The 17,800-nt window shown below is 44.2% G+C and overlaps 1 protein-coding gene across 3 annotated transcripts in view; it reads left to right on the forward strand.

Moving 5' to 3' along the window:
* LOC102429763 (dihydropyrimidine dehydrogenase [NADP(+)]-like) overlaps nucleotides 1-17,800 on the forward strand; it is a 169,144-nt gene that overhangs the window by 19,775 nt on the left and 131,569 nt on the right. For all 3 annotated transcript variants that reach the window (XM_014446503.2, XM_014446504.2, XM_023745451.1), the window contains exon 2: nucleotides 2,056-2,166. In XM_014446503.2, coding sequence (XP_014301989.1) covers nucleotides 2,056-2,166 — 111 coding nt within the window. The remainder of the gene's footprint in view (nucleotides 1-2,055; nucleotides 2,167-17,800) is intronic.

Here is a 17,800-nt window from a genome sequence, read left to right on the forward strand (position 1 = left end):
TTTATCCTAAGGAATAAACCATGTAAAACTCTTAGCTCTATTGTATGTTTGTTATCCATAAAACATGGACATGTAAAGAGATAGTTTGAAGAAATATCATGTCTATCAGCCATAGGAATTACGAAAAATAATTGTCACTTATAGTGGGCTAATCAAGTAAGTTCCAGTGATGTTTATTAGAGTGAATACAGTATACAACGAAATCCATTAAAAATAGAACTTAGTGATTATTGCTTTTGGTAACAGCTTTATTGAGAAATAATTTACATACCACACAATTTACTCATATGAAGTGTAGAATTCAAAAGCTTTTAATGTATTCATAGAGTTTTGCTACCATCACCACAATTAACTTTTATCACCTAGAAGAAACCACTTACCCTTTTCTTGGAAAAAAAAAAGGTTTTATTTATTTTAGAGAGGAAGGGAGAGGGACAGAGAAACATAAATGAGAGAGAAACATTGATTGACTGCCTCCTGCCCGCCCCACACTGGGGAACAAGCCCACAACCCGGGCTTGTGCCCTGACCAGGAATTGAACTGGTGACCTCCTGGTGCATGGGACGATGGTCAACCACTGAGCCACATTGGCCAGGGCTAAACCACAGACACTTAGCAAGCACTTCCCATTTCCCCCTAATTCCCCAGCCCCTGGCAACCACACTCTACTTTCTCCCTCCACAGACTTGCCTTTTCTAGACATTTTTTTTAATCAATGGAATCATCCAATATGTGGTATTTTATAACCGGCTTTTCTCAGATAGCATGTTTACCATATTCACCTATGCTGTTTGTACATTCCCCAGATTTCCTCCTTATTGATATCTAACTCCATTGTGTTTGGAGAACTACTTTGTATGACTTTCATTCTTTTATTTCATTGAGGCTTGTTTTGCGGCCTCCTGTATGGTCTATCTTAGAGACTATTCCGTGCACACTTGAGAAGAATGTGTATTCTGTGGCTGTTGAGTTGGAGTGTCCTATACATTCTATTAAAAAATTTTTAAAATTCATTTTTTACAGAGACAGAGAAAGGGAGAGGGTGAAGGAGAAGGAGGGGGGGGGAAGAGAGAGGGAGAGGGAGAGAGAGAGAGAGAGAGAGAGAGAGAGAGAGAGAGAGAAAGAGAGAGGGAGGGAGGGAGGGAGGGAGAGAGAGGTCAATTTGATGTTCCACTATTTATGCATTCATTGGTTGATTCTTGTGTGTGCCCTGTCTGGGGATAGAACTCACAGCCTTGGCTTATCCAGACATCACTCAAACCAACTGAGCTGCCTGGCCAGGGCTCAAGTGTATTTCTTCTTTGTTCGTCTTCTTGAGTCTAGGATTCTTGGTTGACAGTTTTTTCCTTTTAATACTTTGAAAATCTCACCTCACTACTTCCTGACAGCTGCGATTCCGGATGGGAAGTCAACTGTTAAACTTACTGGAGTTCTCCGGGACACGAGGAGTCATTTCTGTTTTTCTCTTACTCCTTCCAAGATTTTCTTTTCGGTGTTGACGTTTGGTGTCTATGTGTGAATCTCTTTGCATTTATCCTATTTCACATTTGTTGAGCTTCTGAATGTACAGTTTAATGTTTTCTCTGTTTTTAGAATCAGATTTGGGAAGTTTTCAGCCATTATTACTTTCTATATTTTTCACCTCCTTTCTTTCCTCTCCTGGTAACCCCATTGCAGTGTTTGGTGTACTTAATAGTGCATCACCTACCTTTCAGGCTTTCTTAATTTTTGTCATACTTTTTTCTCTCTGTTCATCGGATTGCATAATCTCTAAGTTTGCTGCTTCTTTCTTCTGCCAGTTCAGATCTACTACTGAGGCCCTTTAGCAGATTTTTCATTCAGTCCTTGGGGTTTTTCACTCAGCTAGGATGTTACCTAATAAATGATTACATGCAGTAAGTTTATTGTGGAATCACAGTAGCAGAAGGGAAAGCAAGATTTATAGTGTATGTCTGCCTTTGGGTGTGTGGGGGTAATGTGAAGATAAATTTTTTTGATTTATTTTTAATACCAACATATTTACGTGTGTTTATATCTTGTTCATACTGTCTTTAGAGTATCCTGGCTTTAAATCCTCGAACACAGACTCATGCAACTCTGCGTTCGACTTCGGCCAAGAAATTAGACAAGAAACATTGGAAAAGAAATCCGGATAAGAACTGCTTTGTAAGTACCACTGCTTATGATTTCACGCTGAAAAATGATCTCGCTTTACACATTGTAAGCAAGATTTTTACATTTACTTAGAAATACACTTAAGTATGAGTAAAGTACAGCTGTGGGTTTTTTTTAAAAAAAAAAATTAAAATATTTTATATTAGAATCATCTCAAAGTGTGTTTAATTTTACTGCTTAAAAAAAATCTATGGAAACAGTTAAACATCCCATAAATTTAGTTTGGTGCCCAAATAATTTTTCTTAAAAATCTAAAATTTCTCTTAAAATAATTTGGATAATGACACAATGATACAGAAGAGTTTCTATTACTGATGTAGTTCAACTGAAGAAGGGTAAACGAATATAGAAACTCATAAAGTGTGCTTTGGGGGAACATGTGAGCATGAGGTGTTTAATATGAGCCTGTAATAGTATATCCAGGTGAGATCTCTGAGCTTGCTTATTGTTAGAGCCTCGTTTAACTGGGCCTATGAGGAGACTTCAGGGCTGGGACTGTGAAACCATCGACTGTGGTCAAGTACAAGCTCAAAGGAAACACTGAACATGCCCTCTTAGGGGGTACACATCCATAAATTTGTAAACCAGTTTTCTTTCAACCTGATTTCCCCAAATTAATTCCCCCCACATTAATTGTCTCAAATTAGTGAGACAGTTACTAGTATAAGCTTATTTAACATTTGTTCTCTCGGTATTGTTTTGTACACTGTCCAGTACAATGATTTCAGTTTATTTTGATGTACTTGTTTCCTTTGTAATCATACATTTCGTAAGGTAGGAAAAATCCATTCAGTGGTAAAGCATGCAACAGTTAAAAATTCTTTAGGAAACCATTAACAATCTGGAAAAATACCATCCTTATTCATAAAAAAGCATGAAATGTCACTATATTTAATAATGATTGCGTGCACTTATATGTCTGAGAGGCATCTCAGACTTAACATGTTGAAAATCCAAATTATGATCTTATCTCTAAAACCTGTTCTTCTTGAGGTCATCATTACCTGCTCCTTCACTGACAGCAAAAGTTGTTATTTCTCTCACCTCTCCTACCTAATTAGAAGGTCCTTTTGGCTTTGCCTTCAGGTATATCCGGAATCATTACCTGTCATCACTTAATCATACCAGCCTTTCTAAGTCACTACATTCTCGCTCACCTGGATCATTACAGTAGCCTGGAACCGGTTTCCATGCTTCTGCCTTTTCCTGGTCGTTTCTTTCTTTCTTTTCTTTTTTTTCTTTCTTTTCTTTCCCTAGTCCTAACCCTAACCCTGTCTTTCCTTCTTTTTAGATAGAAAAACTTTAATATGGGATCTGGCCATAGAGTCTCTTCTTAATAAAACATCTGAAGAATCCTTTCCAAATTCCCGGCTCAGCATCTTTCAGGGAGTTTCCAGCTTTCTCAGAGTTCACACAGTTCCCTTCCCAGCTCAGCAAGGCCTTCTCCTTCTCCAGCCGCCTGTTGAAAACTGTACCCAGCCCCTCCCTCGCTCCCATAGTCGTCCCTGCTGACGCTCCTCCACAGCGCGCAGCAGTGACATACTCTGCGGGGCACTCACTCATTCGGTTATGGGCCGTCTTTTTCCACCAGAAGATAAAGTCCGGGGGCGGGGATGGTTTCATTAACTGTGCCCACACCTTCCAGAAGAGCTGGTGCCACTGAGGGCTCCGTACTTGCTAGTCTGGTGGTGAGCGGGGTCCAGAGCACCTGTCATCTCGCACTGGGGTCTCGCTGTGGTGAAATGGACAATCCAGATGTGTTTCCTCGTTTCCCTGATGGGAAAGATTTGGCGGGAAATGTTCAGTGATGACTTAAGCGCATTACAAACTGCTCAGTGTGGCTTCTCGAATGCTGGTCATGTGACCCTCGTGTGTCGTTCCCGGTATATCCCATGTCCTCCCGAGAAAAGACAAGTAGGATCTTGTTACCGTAGATCCACGCAAGTGAAGGGCACCGTGGCCTGGAACGGTTGCCGCCTTCGTGACCGGTGATCTCACAGCGTCTCCGAAGGCCGCCGGACAGGTTCCTTTCCTGCCAAGCCTCTGCCCAGCGGGTATAAAGGTTTTACTTGTTTCCTTGGATTTTCTTTGCTTTTCAAGAGCATCTCCTTTGCTTGGGTTTGACAGCCGTCTGTTTCGGTTTGGCTCTGGAGCCACTGCGCTGGGGGCTGGGTTCCTGGAGGCCCCAGGAGCGTTCTCCCCGAGACCTTGTCTAACATCTCCCCGTCTCCCCGTCGGCCTTTCTTTCCCCTTCCCACCTGCTCCTGGAAACGGCCATATTCCAGGCGCTGCGGTGAATGCTCCTCAAAGATGAGTAAAAATCCGCAAAAGTAGTCTAAAATGATCTAATAGAGGTGAATGTAGTGTTCATAAGTGAGAACATAGGCGTCTTCGTAGAACACAGGCATCTGGCCCATACAGGCGCCCTCCAGAAAGGCAGGTCTGAAACTCCCGCTCTGGAATTTCTTCCCTTGGCAGTTCAAATCCATCCTCGTCCTAATTGGAGACTCTGAATTCAGCAGGGGATTTAAGCTGGCAAATGTGTTTGTACTGGTTAATGAAGCACAAAGCAGTTACTTCCAGGATCTCTTAGGCAGGTGTTCCGTAACTGCTGTTTATTTTTTGCCATTTCTGAAAATGTTGAACTGTCCTAATTAATAAATATTTTTGCACTCAGATTTCCGTGACTAATTTTTAAGACCAAAAATACGTTATAAATCAGAAAACATCTGGGTGAAAATAAAAAGGAAGGCAAGTCAAGGCAGCCTGTTATTAGACAGATTTTCAAGAACTTTAGCTAATTTGTTTTAAACACTTGGCACTTAGTAGGACTTCACCGTAAAAAAGATTCTATATAATAAAGAGCTAATATGCTAATTAGACCGAACAGCAGAATGACCACCCGGGCGACCTTCCGGACGAAGCCGGGGCTGTGAGGGCCAGCTGAGGCAGCCAGGGCTGTAAGGGCCGAGCCCTTTGCACGGATTTTGTGCATTGAGCCTCTAGTAAATAAATAAAAGTATAGAACTTTAAATAGAATGGGGATTCTGAGCCTAAATTCTCCCCTCGTTTAGACAGGTGCAGACTTTGTCCTTTTGAAATTGGGGTGGGATCTTACATCAGATGAATGCTGACCCTTAACCAATATTTACCTCACATAGTAACGTGCCCATGGGAAGGCATTTTTGGTTGAACTTCGGTGTCGGGTGAATTTCCCGCCAAAATATAAGATGGCGCGTTAAAATGCCTATATCTTTTGAAGTATGGGTTCGATTGAAATGAAATATTTGGTAATACGCAGTTACAATCGGCCCGAGTTTACACGTTTCCCGCACTCCACCGCAAATCTATATGAACCGAGTTTAAGACGGCTCCTGCGGAGTACGCGCAATTCACGCGAGCCGACTTAACTCGTTTCCCGCAACCCAAGTGTTAAAGCCTGGTTCTGGACTCAAAGGAGAATTACGGGCGAGCTCAGATTCTGTAAGAATACAGCGCACACCTGAGTCAGTCATTAGCATCTGAAATCACCGACTGGCTTCCATGGTCTGCATCTGAGGTGTGGGCTCCGAAGCACGTCCCCTGAACATTCTGGGCGTCAGCTCAGTGGCTGGAAGTAAGCTCCCTCCGCGGCCGTGAGCGCTCTGAAAGAGGCGTGTGTTGCATCGCGCTTTCTCGATGAGCCTCGCACGGCTAGAGAGAAGCCAGTCTGCCACGCTGGGAGACTCACAGAGCAGAAATATTTGCTTGAAATCTGACTGGTACAGTTTCACTGATGACTAATGGAGGACCTACTATGTGCCGGCCATTGTGGCAAGTGGTGGGGGAAGGACACACACTCATCTTGCCCTGACCATTTGCCATCATTCACACAGCCATTCCGTTCATTCGCTCTCAGCCGCTGTCAGAAGAGCCAGCCGCGGGAGCCAGACCTCGAGCGTGTATCCTGGCCCCAGGATTCGCGGTTGGCCTCCCTGAGAAAACAGAGTTAAAGGTGAAAATACACGTGATGGAGGGACAGAAAGAGAAGAGGGGTCTGTCCCACCAGAGTGGACAACAGAAATGGGAGGGAGTGCAGAGGAGGGAGCCGAATGAACTTAAGGCAGGAACCAGTTTCAGCACTGAATGGCGAAGAGGAGGGAAGTACGAAGAGATCAGCGGACGGTCCCACCGGTGACAATCACAGGGATAGCAGTGAGGCGGGGCCGCCATGAGCTGTGTTGGAAAGCTCTAGATTCTGCTTATTTCATCCAGGGAAGTGCATGCCACCTCATGAGGAAAGCACATGCTAAAATGTAGAGTTGTTAGAAAATCCAGTGTCAGGTTATCTCTTTGAGAGGATGTGTTTTCTTGGTGCTTCTTCCCACACTTAGAGTAAATGGCTTCGTCGGAGGTTTATTCTCTGGGCAGAAATATGTAATAAAATGTTCATCGACGAGCAAGAAGGAAAAGGGTTAACTCCGATTTCCCTAGCAAGTTGCCTTATTATTTATTTCACTCACCCCAGCGCTCTCCAGGCCCACGGACACACCAATCATGCTCCTTTGTAATTGTCAGCCGTCCGCCCTTATTTTGCTCTTTTTAGTTTGAAATTTTTATAACAATTCAGTGCTGGCTCTGTTTCTTTTCTTTTTAAACCAACTCTATTATTCGTTAGAATGAGTGTAGTTGCCTAGTCAGGGTTTAAAGTGGACTGCAAGCAACTTTCCCCGAAGTAAGGCCTGCTTCGTTTTCGCTTTCTTAGCAGAAGGAAGAAAAGGTTCCCCTTGAGGCTGGCTGCTTGGCTTTGAGGGTGGGATTTTAGGAAGGAGACAGCGAGAGCAAAGGGGGGTTTGGGGGGTGGTGACCTCTCCCCACGGAAAGGCTGGCTGAGCCAGCCCCAGGGTCACCTAATTGGGCTCAATGATTGGTTCTGCCATCTACTGGCTGCGTGACCTGGAGCGAATGCCTTAATCTCTTTCTGCCTCCATTTCCTCTTCTGTGAAATGAGGGTAATCATAGCATCTACCCGATACAGTTGTTCTCAGGAGTAATTGAGTCAATTTGCCTGCTCTCCTTAAAACAGTGCGGCTCTCCGTGTCATTCCCGGGCCGTGTTATTACCGATCATGACAGCTCTGATGGCTGCTGCTCCGGCTGCTTCTGTTGCCACATGTGCAGGCCCATGGTGGCAGTGGGTCCAGAGCCAGCGGGGGCACTGACTGGGGGAAGGACACGGAGAGGTAATGAGAGAGGTAATGAGCGGGGAGATGTTGAGGACGGGAAAGGGAAACAGTGTTTCCGTTATTGCTCAGAGACTTCCTGCAGCACAGTGTGTGTGTGTGTGTGTGTGTGTGTGTGTGTGTGTGAGAGAGAGAGAGAGAGAGAGAGAGAGAGAGAGAGGGAGGGAGGGAGAGGGAGGGGAGAGAGATGGAAAGAAACAGATACTAGGTTTTTTTTTTTAATGATAGACACATACTTTTTTTTTTATTACTGATTTCAGAGAGGAAGGAAAAGGGAGAGAGAGATAGAAACATCCATGATGAGAGAGAATCATGGATCGGCTGCCTCCTGCAAGTCCCCCACTGGGGATTGAGCCCAAACCTGAGCATGTGCCCTTGACCAGAATGGAACCTGGGACCTTTCAGTCTGCAGGCCGATGCTCTATCCACTGAGCCAAACCCGCTAGGGCTTTTTTTTTTTTTTTTAAATATATTTTTTTGTTGATTTCAGAGAGGAAGGGAGAGGGAGGGAGAGAAAAACATCATCGATGAATCATGGATTGGCTGCCTCCTGCATGCCCCCTAGTGGGGATTGAGCCCATGACCTAGGCATGTGCCCTTGACCAGAATTGAACCCAGGACCCTTCGGTCGGCAGGTCGACACTCTATCCACTGAGCCAAACTGGCCAGGGCGAGATACTAGATTAAAAAAAAAAAAATATATATATATATGTTTTTATTAATTTTTAGAGAGAGAGGACGGGAGAGGGATAGAGAGATAGAAACATCGATGAGAGAGAAACACCATCGAGCGGCTGCCTCTTGCACGCCCCCCACTGGGGATTGAGCCCACAACCTGGGTATGTGCCCTGACCAGGAATCAAACTTGGTTCATAGTGGACGCTCAACCACTGAGCCACACCAGCCTGGCAGATACTAGATTTTGAGCACTTGCTACTATATGCATCAAATTGGAATGAATGATATTCCCGTGATTTTTATTTATATTTTTGCCACATTCTCTCCTTTCTCCAAAAAGCCTCAGTGTGCACCCTGTGAGCCCTGCAAGGACTGAGGGCTAACCTCTCTCGTTTCCTCTCCACATTTGACAAGTGCTTCATAGAGAGTCTGTGCTAGCGCAGGGATATTGAGAAGGGGCCCAAAGACATGGACCCAGACAGATGCGACTGTTCATGCAGGAGTTCTGTGTACAGTCACCGACGTGAAACCGGAGCTGCAGGCTGCATTGCAGGGCAGCAGGTGGGTGCAATAAAGCAGACGCGTGTGAAGACCACGTCTGTAGACACAGAGCATGTATGTTCTGGAAGATGTTAATGAAGCATTTGCAAGCAAGAAATATTTTGCCTCTGAGAAAACAGAACACTCTGAAGCAAAGAAATCAGCTCCGTTGTCTTCAGAGCCCAGTGGTCTAGGTCAGTGGTCGGCAAACTGCGGCTCGAGAGCCACATGCGGCTCTTTGGCCCCTTGAGTGTGGCTCTTCCACAAAATACCGACTTCTGCGCATGGGCCATGAAGTTTCAATCGCACTGTACGTGTGCGCCTGCACGTGGTATTTTGTGGACCAGCCACACTCAAGGGGCCAAAGAGCTGCAGGTGGCTCGCGAGCCACATTTTGCTGACCACTGGTCTAGGTGACCTTTGCAAACATGATTTTGGTGCCCAGAGCAAATCAATGCCCGGGCTCCGCTGCTTTCCAAACGGGCATCCGGCTGTCTTCCCGATCGCCCGCCTGTTCGGCACTAACGGGTGGAACCCACGTGGGATGCCCGACGCCCGAGTAGGTGGACCAGAGTGGGGTGAGCGGGCGTCAGGGAGTGTGGGCGCCTGTGCATAGCAGTGTGTGCCTACCACCACCCTCACATCGCCTCCTGTCACCATATGTTTGACCCCCTTTACGCCCCCCAGCCTCCTTCCTTCTGGTAACCAGCATACTGTTGTCTGTGTCTATGAGTATTCGTTTGTTCATTTGTTGTTTACGTTTTATGTCCCACCTATGAGTGAAATCATACGGTTCTTGACTTTTTCCCGTCTGACATTTCACTTAGCATGATATTCTCAAGACCTGTCTATGTTGTCTCAAATGGCTGTACTTGACCTTTCTTATGGCTGAGTAGCATTCCATGTGTATACGGACCACATCTCCGTATCCAGGAGTCCTCTGTCGAAGGACGCTTTGGCTGTTTCCATGTCTCGGCCACCGTGAATAATGCTGCATGAACATGTATCATTATAGTTATGACTACTGCCTTTATCACATATTGTCTGTGGAACATCATTGCTTTTTAAAAATATTTTTATCGATTTCAGAGAGGAAGGTAGAAGGAGAAAGAAATAGAAATGTCAGTGATGACTCATTGATCAGCTGCCTCCTGCACGCCCCCTACTGGGGTTTGAGCCCGCAACCCGGGCATGTGCCCTGACTGGGAATCAAACCATGACCTCCTTGTTCATAGGTCAGCACCCACCCCTGAACCACGCCTGCTGGGGGAGCATCACTGCTTTTCAAATGATAAAACGGTGATAGACTTCACTCGGAAAAGGTGTCAGGGTTCTGTTCTGTGCTGTTTTCCAAAGTGAGTTGTTTTGTTTTATTACACAGACAATTAAAAAAAAGAGGACAATGTACTTTTCCCTTTCATTAGCAAATTGGTAAGGAATCATGGGAGATATAGTCTAAAAAAAGACATGTATTTAAGAAATCATCATTGATTTGATTTTTAATATATCATTTATAGAAGAGCAGATGGTGGAGTTACAGTTATAAACAATGAAATACAAAAATCACCAGCCTGATGGCTTTTAGTAGGCAATTTGCATGATGAAATTAAGTTGGGAAAAAAAATAGGAGACTTAATTCTACGGATGACATTCCTGGTACTTACTCCCCCCTCCCCCCCACCATGATCCCATGTATTTCTAATCTCTCCTGGTTGCGTAGACCCCCTCATATTGTTCCTCATCTCATTTTTCCTCCTATTCAGTTACTCTAGTATCTGGCGTTGGTTTTTTTTTAGAGACTTAAAATCAGATTCTGCTGTGAAAATCCATTTATGTTAAATAATTTATATGAAATAAAAGGACTGTTGAATGAAAGCACAGAATAGTTCATTAAGAAGCATTGTCGACGTGAATAATGTCCTAATAAAGAGGCTTGGCTTCATTTTCATAACTAAGAATGTAGCTCAGCATATCTTCATTTACTCCCGTAATTAATACCTGCATTTGGGGTTGAGGAACAGAGGAAGCCGGGACTTTCACCTGCGCCTTGCCCTTTGCGGGAGCGGCGCGGAAACCTTCTCTCCCCGCTGTAATTGCGCGTGACCTTAATCAGATATTTGGAAACCCGCTGCAGTCGCCCGCAGCGTTCGCTGTTCCAACGGAACACGCTCCGGAAGAATCCCTTAGAGCTTGCAAACCAGATGACTCATTTCCCCCAGACGGCCAGGCCTGTGCAGTCTCAGCCGAGGAGAGCGCGCCGTCCATTACTCTTGATCACCATCCTCTGCCGCATGCGTTTGCTCTCTCTTCCTTCCCTGCCTTGTGTGTGTTTATCTAATTTGGTTTATTAGCATGCCGTAATGGTCTATAATTTTCCCCCCTCCGTCATTTGCTTCTCAGGCAGGAAATTTCTCAGTGCTCCTGAGGACACCACCACCACGTGATCTTTTGATTTTGTTACAGGAAAGTCACACCATTCAAAGTTTGGGAGAGACTCGTGTCTTGGGGAACAGCTGTAGTCTAACCTGGCCGTGGAGTGAGTACCTGCCCATGGCTTTTCCTGTCACTGTGCACCACAGGGGCCAGAGCTGGACGTGGTGATAAACAGAAAGCGTGGCAACCTTTAGATTCATCTCGGCGCCTTTCGTTTCTGATGGAACTAGTACAGCGCAGGGAAAACTGTGGGCCGTCATTCAGGTCTTACTGTGGGGTGCTTCCGGTGTGCTTCACATCCTTGTACCGACCAGGAAGGTGCAAATCTAGGCTCTGTCCGTTTATACTCAGGAGACCCAGGCGAGTCATTGGAATCCCTGATCCTCAGTTTCCCCATCTGAGAAAGGACTATAACGCCAGCACCGAGCAAGAATTCAGTCAGACTGAGCTGTTGAAGGATTTGTGGAATCCATAGATTTTTAGGAAATTAATAGACAGAGAAAAAACAGAATCACTTGAAATCCTGACACTGAGTCACCAGCACTTCCAAGTGTGTTGTTTTATTCTTAGTCTGTGCTTCCGTATTTTTATTGAAAATGGGATTATAGCATATATCTAAGTGTCTGACCTTGTTTTGTTCACATAAAATAACATGGGCATGTTCCATGTAGTCACATATCATACTACATGTTATTTCAATGCCTTTCGTATCGCAGTCCTGTGGTAATTTGCATGTCTAATGCCCTGGAGCTGCACAGTGGATATTGTGAAGGCCTTTCACATCGTTACACATTTGAGGTCGTTTTCTGAACGTGTATAAGTAATCTCTGCCTTCTGTCTGACCTTTAGTTATTAGTTATAACTCAAAGTCAAGGAATCGTTTCATTTCAAATATCTGGAAACATGAGTCATAATCTCCTAGTGCAGAGAAAAGCCTTTAATCTCTCCTTATTGTTTTCCTCTGAAAACTCTGGTTTTTATTTGAGCTTCTCCCACACAAACATCTCAGAGGCTGACTAATGGTGACATACCGAGGCTGACATACTTCTTGCTGTTGGTTACACGACAGTTTCTCTTTTTATAACGATGACAGGAGTAACATTGATTCATGTCCAATTAAGGATAATTGTATAAATTAGTCATTTCATATAATATAGATTTATGTTAGCATTTTTTAAATGGGCCATTTAAATGTGTACAATACACAGGCCTATTTATATGTTCATTTAATATCGATGTTGATATTTACATGCTACCTGCACATAAAAGGAAACTCCTTTTAGTATATTTGCTGCCCTAATAACATGAAATGCAATTGCATTTCACAGTCCAACCTCTTATCTCCTCTACAGTGGCACTTTCATATTCTCTTAAAGGACAGACTCTTTTGATTTATTTTATTGTTTTTACTCAATATGACATTTTAAGAGAATAGTCACCATCTTTAATGTGTTCCTAGACAGAAATGAACAAGATGTATGAGACGTCCCCATCGATATTGGCTATTTAAAAATATTTCAAATGCTATGTTTTCTACATCCCAGTTTCCTATGATTCTATCTTTGGGGGGGATTTTACCATTTATCAATATAAAACAATCTTGTGCTTTGCATCTGCCTGGCCCATTCTCTTATTTTTAAATTGTCATGTGATATAGAGGTATGTCTTATTATTTTGTCGTTTTTCAGTTTGGAGAATCTTTGTCTTTTAATAGGGAACTTGAACCATTTTATATTTACATTTAATTGGGATATGTGGACTTGTATTTGGATGCTATCTTAGGCCCTACCCTACCCTCATCGCGTCTGTGCTTTCTTTTTAGTTGCTGAGATTTTTATTATTTTGGACTAATCAGTCATGCACTATATTTTGATTCTGTAAGTTTGTAATATTACATTTTTTTAACTGACTTCTCTACACAGTCCATAAATACCAGAGTCAAAATATGGAGTCGGGTTTGTTCACATAAGCCGATAAATGTAGCAAGCTTTCACTTCCTGTCTGAAAATCCCTTCTGTCGTTTTGTTAGAACAAGCTGGTGCTTAAAATCTTTTTAGATAGTAAGAAAGACCTCTTTTAAGAGTAATTTTGAATATTTCAATAAGCTGCATAGGTATATTAAGGACCGTTATATTACCAATTGCCTAAAATTTTTTACAGTTTTATTCTTTATTTATCTTCATTTTTAATGCTACACCTTCTCTGTTCTTAAGGAATAAACAAATGGAATTAGTTTTTGTTTGAATCCTGGCTTGATTTGGAGTGATCGGGTTTTTAGTTTTCAGCTGTCACTCTATCCCCCGCGTATTTTGTGGTTCCTGGGAGAAAACAACTTATTTTGAGGAAAAATGCAGAGTTCAGTGTCAAACGTGGCCTGTGGCATGGCCCAGGTCCACACCCTGCAGTCACCTGGGAACACGGGACCGATTCTTAAGTGAGAGATGAGCCCTGTAGTCAGATTTGAGGGTGAAAACTACACATGATAGCTGGGGTGGCCGTCCCCGCCCACTTCTTCCTCTTATTTAATCCTATTAACTAAAAGGTAACTATTGTGCCATTTCTTAAAGAAATCTATACTTTCTGATGAATGTAGAAACACATGATGAACTAATGTTTCAATTACAATATTAGTAAAAAACCAGGATTAGCGATTTCACAAGAAAGCAGGATGTAGGTGTGGTGGTTGGTTCCTATGCTTTTGAGGCAAGGATGCTCATCACCTCACATCCTTCTCATGGTTTCGAAGGTCCGCGTGGTCCAGGCCTTGTCCTCCTGTCCTGTGTCACCTTCTATCATTATGACTTTATTTCTCCTACTTGAGGCCCTCTGTCTTATTATTTTTTTACTTTCCTTGACATTAGTCAAGTTCACAGCCACCGCAGGGCCTTTGCAATCCCTTTTCCTTCTCTCCTGACCTTAGGCAGACCTTCCTGGGCCACTCTGCTTGTACCAGGCCCAGGCCTTCCTATCGCTCTCCAGCCTTTTCTTCCCCCAAAGCAGGGGACACTCTCCGTAGCCATCGGTGTTGCATGTTGTCATTGGACCCGAGTATGTGCGCCATCTTGTACACATATCTTAAGTATATGTTTCTATCCTCTCCCCCCCTCAGGTAAAATTTAAGCTTATGAGGACAGAGAGCTAGAATATTTAGAATAAACTCTAGAAGTATTGTTAATTTTTTTCTAGTAAATCCATACACATCGAGTTCATGCAAATGACTTATGCAGGCAAACATGATGAGTGTCTATTTAAGACACACACTAGACACTTGACTTTTTAAGGAAAGAAAGTGGCTGCCCTTTAATCTACTTCGGACGTGGCCCGGCAGCCAGATTTCGTGCTGTGACAAGTGCCTAGGGTTCAAGTTTACTTTTCCGGCTTGGCTGGCGGAACGCCAGTTCTCATGCAGCCGGCATCCTGTTGTTCTTTGGGATGTCAGAGGTCCCATCAGTCATGGATTTGGGCCAGACAAGGGGATTCTTCAAAATCACCAGAGAAGGGCACCTGGATGCTTTCGCTCTATTTTGTTTTGTCTTAAAATTGCCTCTGTTTGCATGGAGTCAGCTTATGTGGAGGGAAATGATGACCTGCTCACTGTACTGAAGGCAGGCGCATTCTTTACCAGGAGGGAAAGTCATTTCCGCCACTAAACCCGGATGTTCTTGCGAGTGAGAATGTCACTTGACTTCCTAAGAACCCCTGGATTGGGGAGCGGGGAGTGTCTGCTCTTGTAAGCACCCAGAAAGCAGTGTTTTGTGGATTGCGTTCAGAATTGGTTACATGCAGAGAGCAGGTTGTCCACGTGTGAGCTCTGTGCACGGGGGGCCGTGGGGAGCCTGAGGCGGGTGCCGGAGACCAGCACGTGGGCGCATGGAGAGTTAGAGACAAACGGGTGATGGAGCCGGGCGAGAGGACTGGGCTGTGGGCACGAGCCCGGCAGCGTGGGGGGCTGCTCACGGTCGTGGAGGATGAAGGGTTCTCGGCGCAGAGGGGCGGCTGGCTGCTGGCCATCTCCAGGGCGGCCGGGGCTGGAGCAGGGGGGTGGCCCATGTGACTGAGCGTCCCCGCTGAGCAGAGGGCTCAGAGCTGCAGAAGAGCCTGGGAGCGCCGGTAATTCCCTGGGAGGATGTGAATTTCGTGTTGCGTGTTTTCTTTGAAGCCTTTTAAACAATATAGATTTTCTCTTCACCGCCCTATCAATCGACAGCAGTGTTAGTCCAACTCCACACTCACTGCGTTCTCAAGGCCCCTCCAGTTCAATGGCCCCAGCGATCGGACGGTGAGCACAGCGCGCCGAGCAGGCCTCGGTAGCAGTGGTCACATTTGAGCTACTTCAGGTGGTAATGCCCACAGTCATGATAATTGTGATAAAAACGTAGAGAAGTTAGTGAGAAGGAAAGCGAACAGTATTAAGTCATGTTTAGTAGAGAATCACGACACAAAGTCAGTCCCTGTATGAATTGCAGGATCTGTGTATATGTGTGTGTGTAACATACACATGTTATATGTATGGAATGCTTCAAGTATTAAGGTATTTGGATTGTTGGAATATATCCTATAGATGTCTTCTGATAAAAATAAATAATGTGTCAGCAAGAGAAGAAATGACCTTGAATTGCAGGGTAGTATAATTTTCCTTGAAAATGTCCGTCAAAAATGGCTGATGTCACATTTTAGGTTGTACATATTTTACCCCAATAGAAAAATTTAAAAAAATGGTCACTTGAAAATTAAGCTCTGAAAGAATGTTTCTCTCTGCAGATTTAATGTGGTCATTGACAGTTTGATTTTAGACCTGCTCTTCTGTTTATGATCGCGGCCAACGTTTATTCTAACGAGATGGCAAGGTAGCCACCAGCTTATCAAGTCCGACTCTTTAATGTATTGAATAGAAATATTCCTTTCTAATTACTTAAGAAATGCATGGCTTTATGCACTACTCATGGCCCCTGTGAAGCCAGCCAGTTTGTAAGAATTGCGCCAATAAAGCTCCTGCATTCCAGATGAGGTCTGGGCCTTTAGCCCACAGGGAAGATGTCTACTAATATCTATGAAGTCTTCTCTTTGCTTAATTTTAATACTTATGCAAATTTTGCAATCTCCATGCAATACGGTTTTTAGTCACTCATTGACGCCCTCGTATGGGTCCGGCACAGTTTACTGCCTTTCTCTCGTAGAGTGTGGGTTCTGGTTTGATAAAATGAACAACAAACATGACCAACAAGTAACATACATAGTATGTCAGCTGAGTTGCAGATGTGTTCATTTTAACATTAAAATACTCGAACTGCTTATGCCGGGAACCAGACATTTTTCCCCTGGCTGCTGCTTTTGGGTGGCCGGTAGGATGCTGTTGCTATGAGCCCATCGGTGGCAGGAAACTGGTTTAAATGAAGTATTTATGTCACATGTTCATTTCAGCAACGTTTGAAAAATATATATTTTTGATGTCAGAGAGGAAGGGAGAGGGAGCGAGAGATAGAAACATCAATGATGAGAGAGAGTCGTTGATGGGCTGCCTCGTGCATGCCCTCCACTGGGGATCGAGCCTGCAACCTGGGCAGGTGCCCTGACCGGGAATCAAACCTTGACCTCTTGGTTCATGGGTCAATGCTCAATCACTGAGCCACACCGGCCGGGCTCGGCAACATGTTGATTGTCCCTTTTAGCCTTTGCACTGGAGATTGCACAGCCTGAGGGGCCAGAGGCCAGCAGCTCTTCGCCTTTGGTTCCTAAGTACATCCAGATCATCGCTAAAGGGATGCCCAGTCATCTCGGAGCGCCGGGGCCCAGCCGTATTCCCGGGCTGTGTTGATGGAAATTTTGATAAGTGTATTTTCTCATGACAAGTTAAGCCACTTGTGTTTTATGATGGGATGAAAGGGTCGCTAATCTTTTGGTCAATCTTCTCTTGTCTCTGTGATAATCTCATAAAAGGACTGGCGCTGGGAATGAGGATGACTGACCTTGCCGTTAATTGAAGAACTGATACTGTAATTTTCATCACATGGAAATTATCTGAGCCTCACAATCTACATAATCAACTCTCTTCATTCAGTTTTCAAATTTCATTTTCGTCGCAGCATTTTGGGCATGGATTGTAAATATACTGTTTTCCTTATATTTATTTTATTTTATTTTTTAACAAATCACGCCCAATCTTGTAAGATTTAAGGCATCCAGATTTTCACATCACTCTGTTAGGGGGAGCCACGCCTTCTAGTCAGTTTCATCTCATGTCGGTTTTTAACCTCTGACACGGCAGCCTTTTCCCCTCAGGAAGGGAAATTCTGTGACCACCGCTTTCCTGCAGTGGAGTGTGGCAAAGAAAACCATACCCATTCCTGTCTGTTTCATTAAGAAGCTTTAAAAGTACAGTGATCGGTACTTCAAACTTTTCAAAAAATTGAAATTTTGACTGTTTTATCACTGAAACCCATAAAAAAAAAAAAGGCGGCAGCGCCTGGATCCCAGGCCCAGTGCAGGGAGAGGCTGTGGCTCCCGGAGGGTCAGGACGGGGAAGGCGGGGTGCAGGGGAGCCGAGGACTCCTTCCTCCGTGGGTTTGGCATCATTTGTGAACGTGGCTTCATCTTATTCTAATTCATACACTATCTGTTTAATAATTAAAAACAAAAAGTAACGTTGTGGCATAATTCATGCCAAATGGTCTAGGACTGAAGAGGCAAAGTTGGGCAAGGGTTAGGCGAATAGAAGGCCAGTGTAGCTCACACCCTTGTAATGGCATTTGTGTT

The sequence above is a fragment of the Myotis lucifugus genome, unplaced genomic scaffold (assembly GCF_000147115.1).
Source record: "Myotis lucifugus unplaced genomic scaffold, Myoluc2.0 scaffold_544, whole genome shotgun sequence".
NCBI classification, from domain to species: domain Eukaryota; kingdom Metazoa; phylum Chordata; class Mammalia; order Chiroptera; family Vespertilionidae; genus Myotis; species Myotis lucifugus.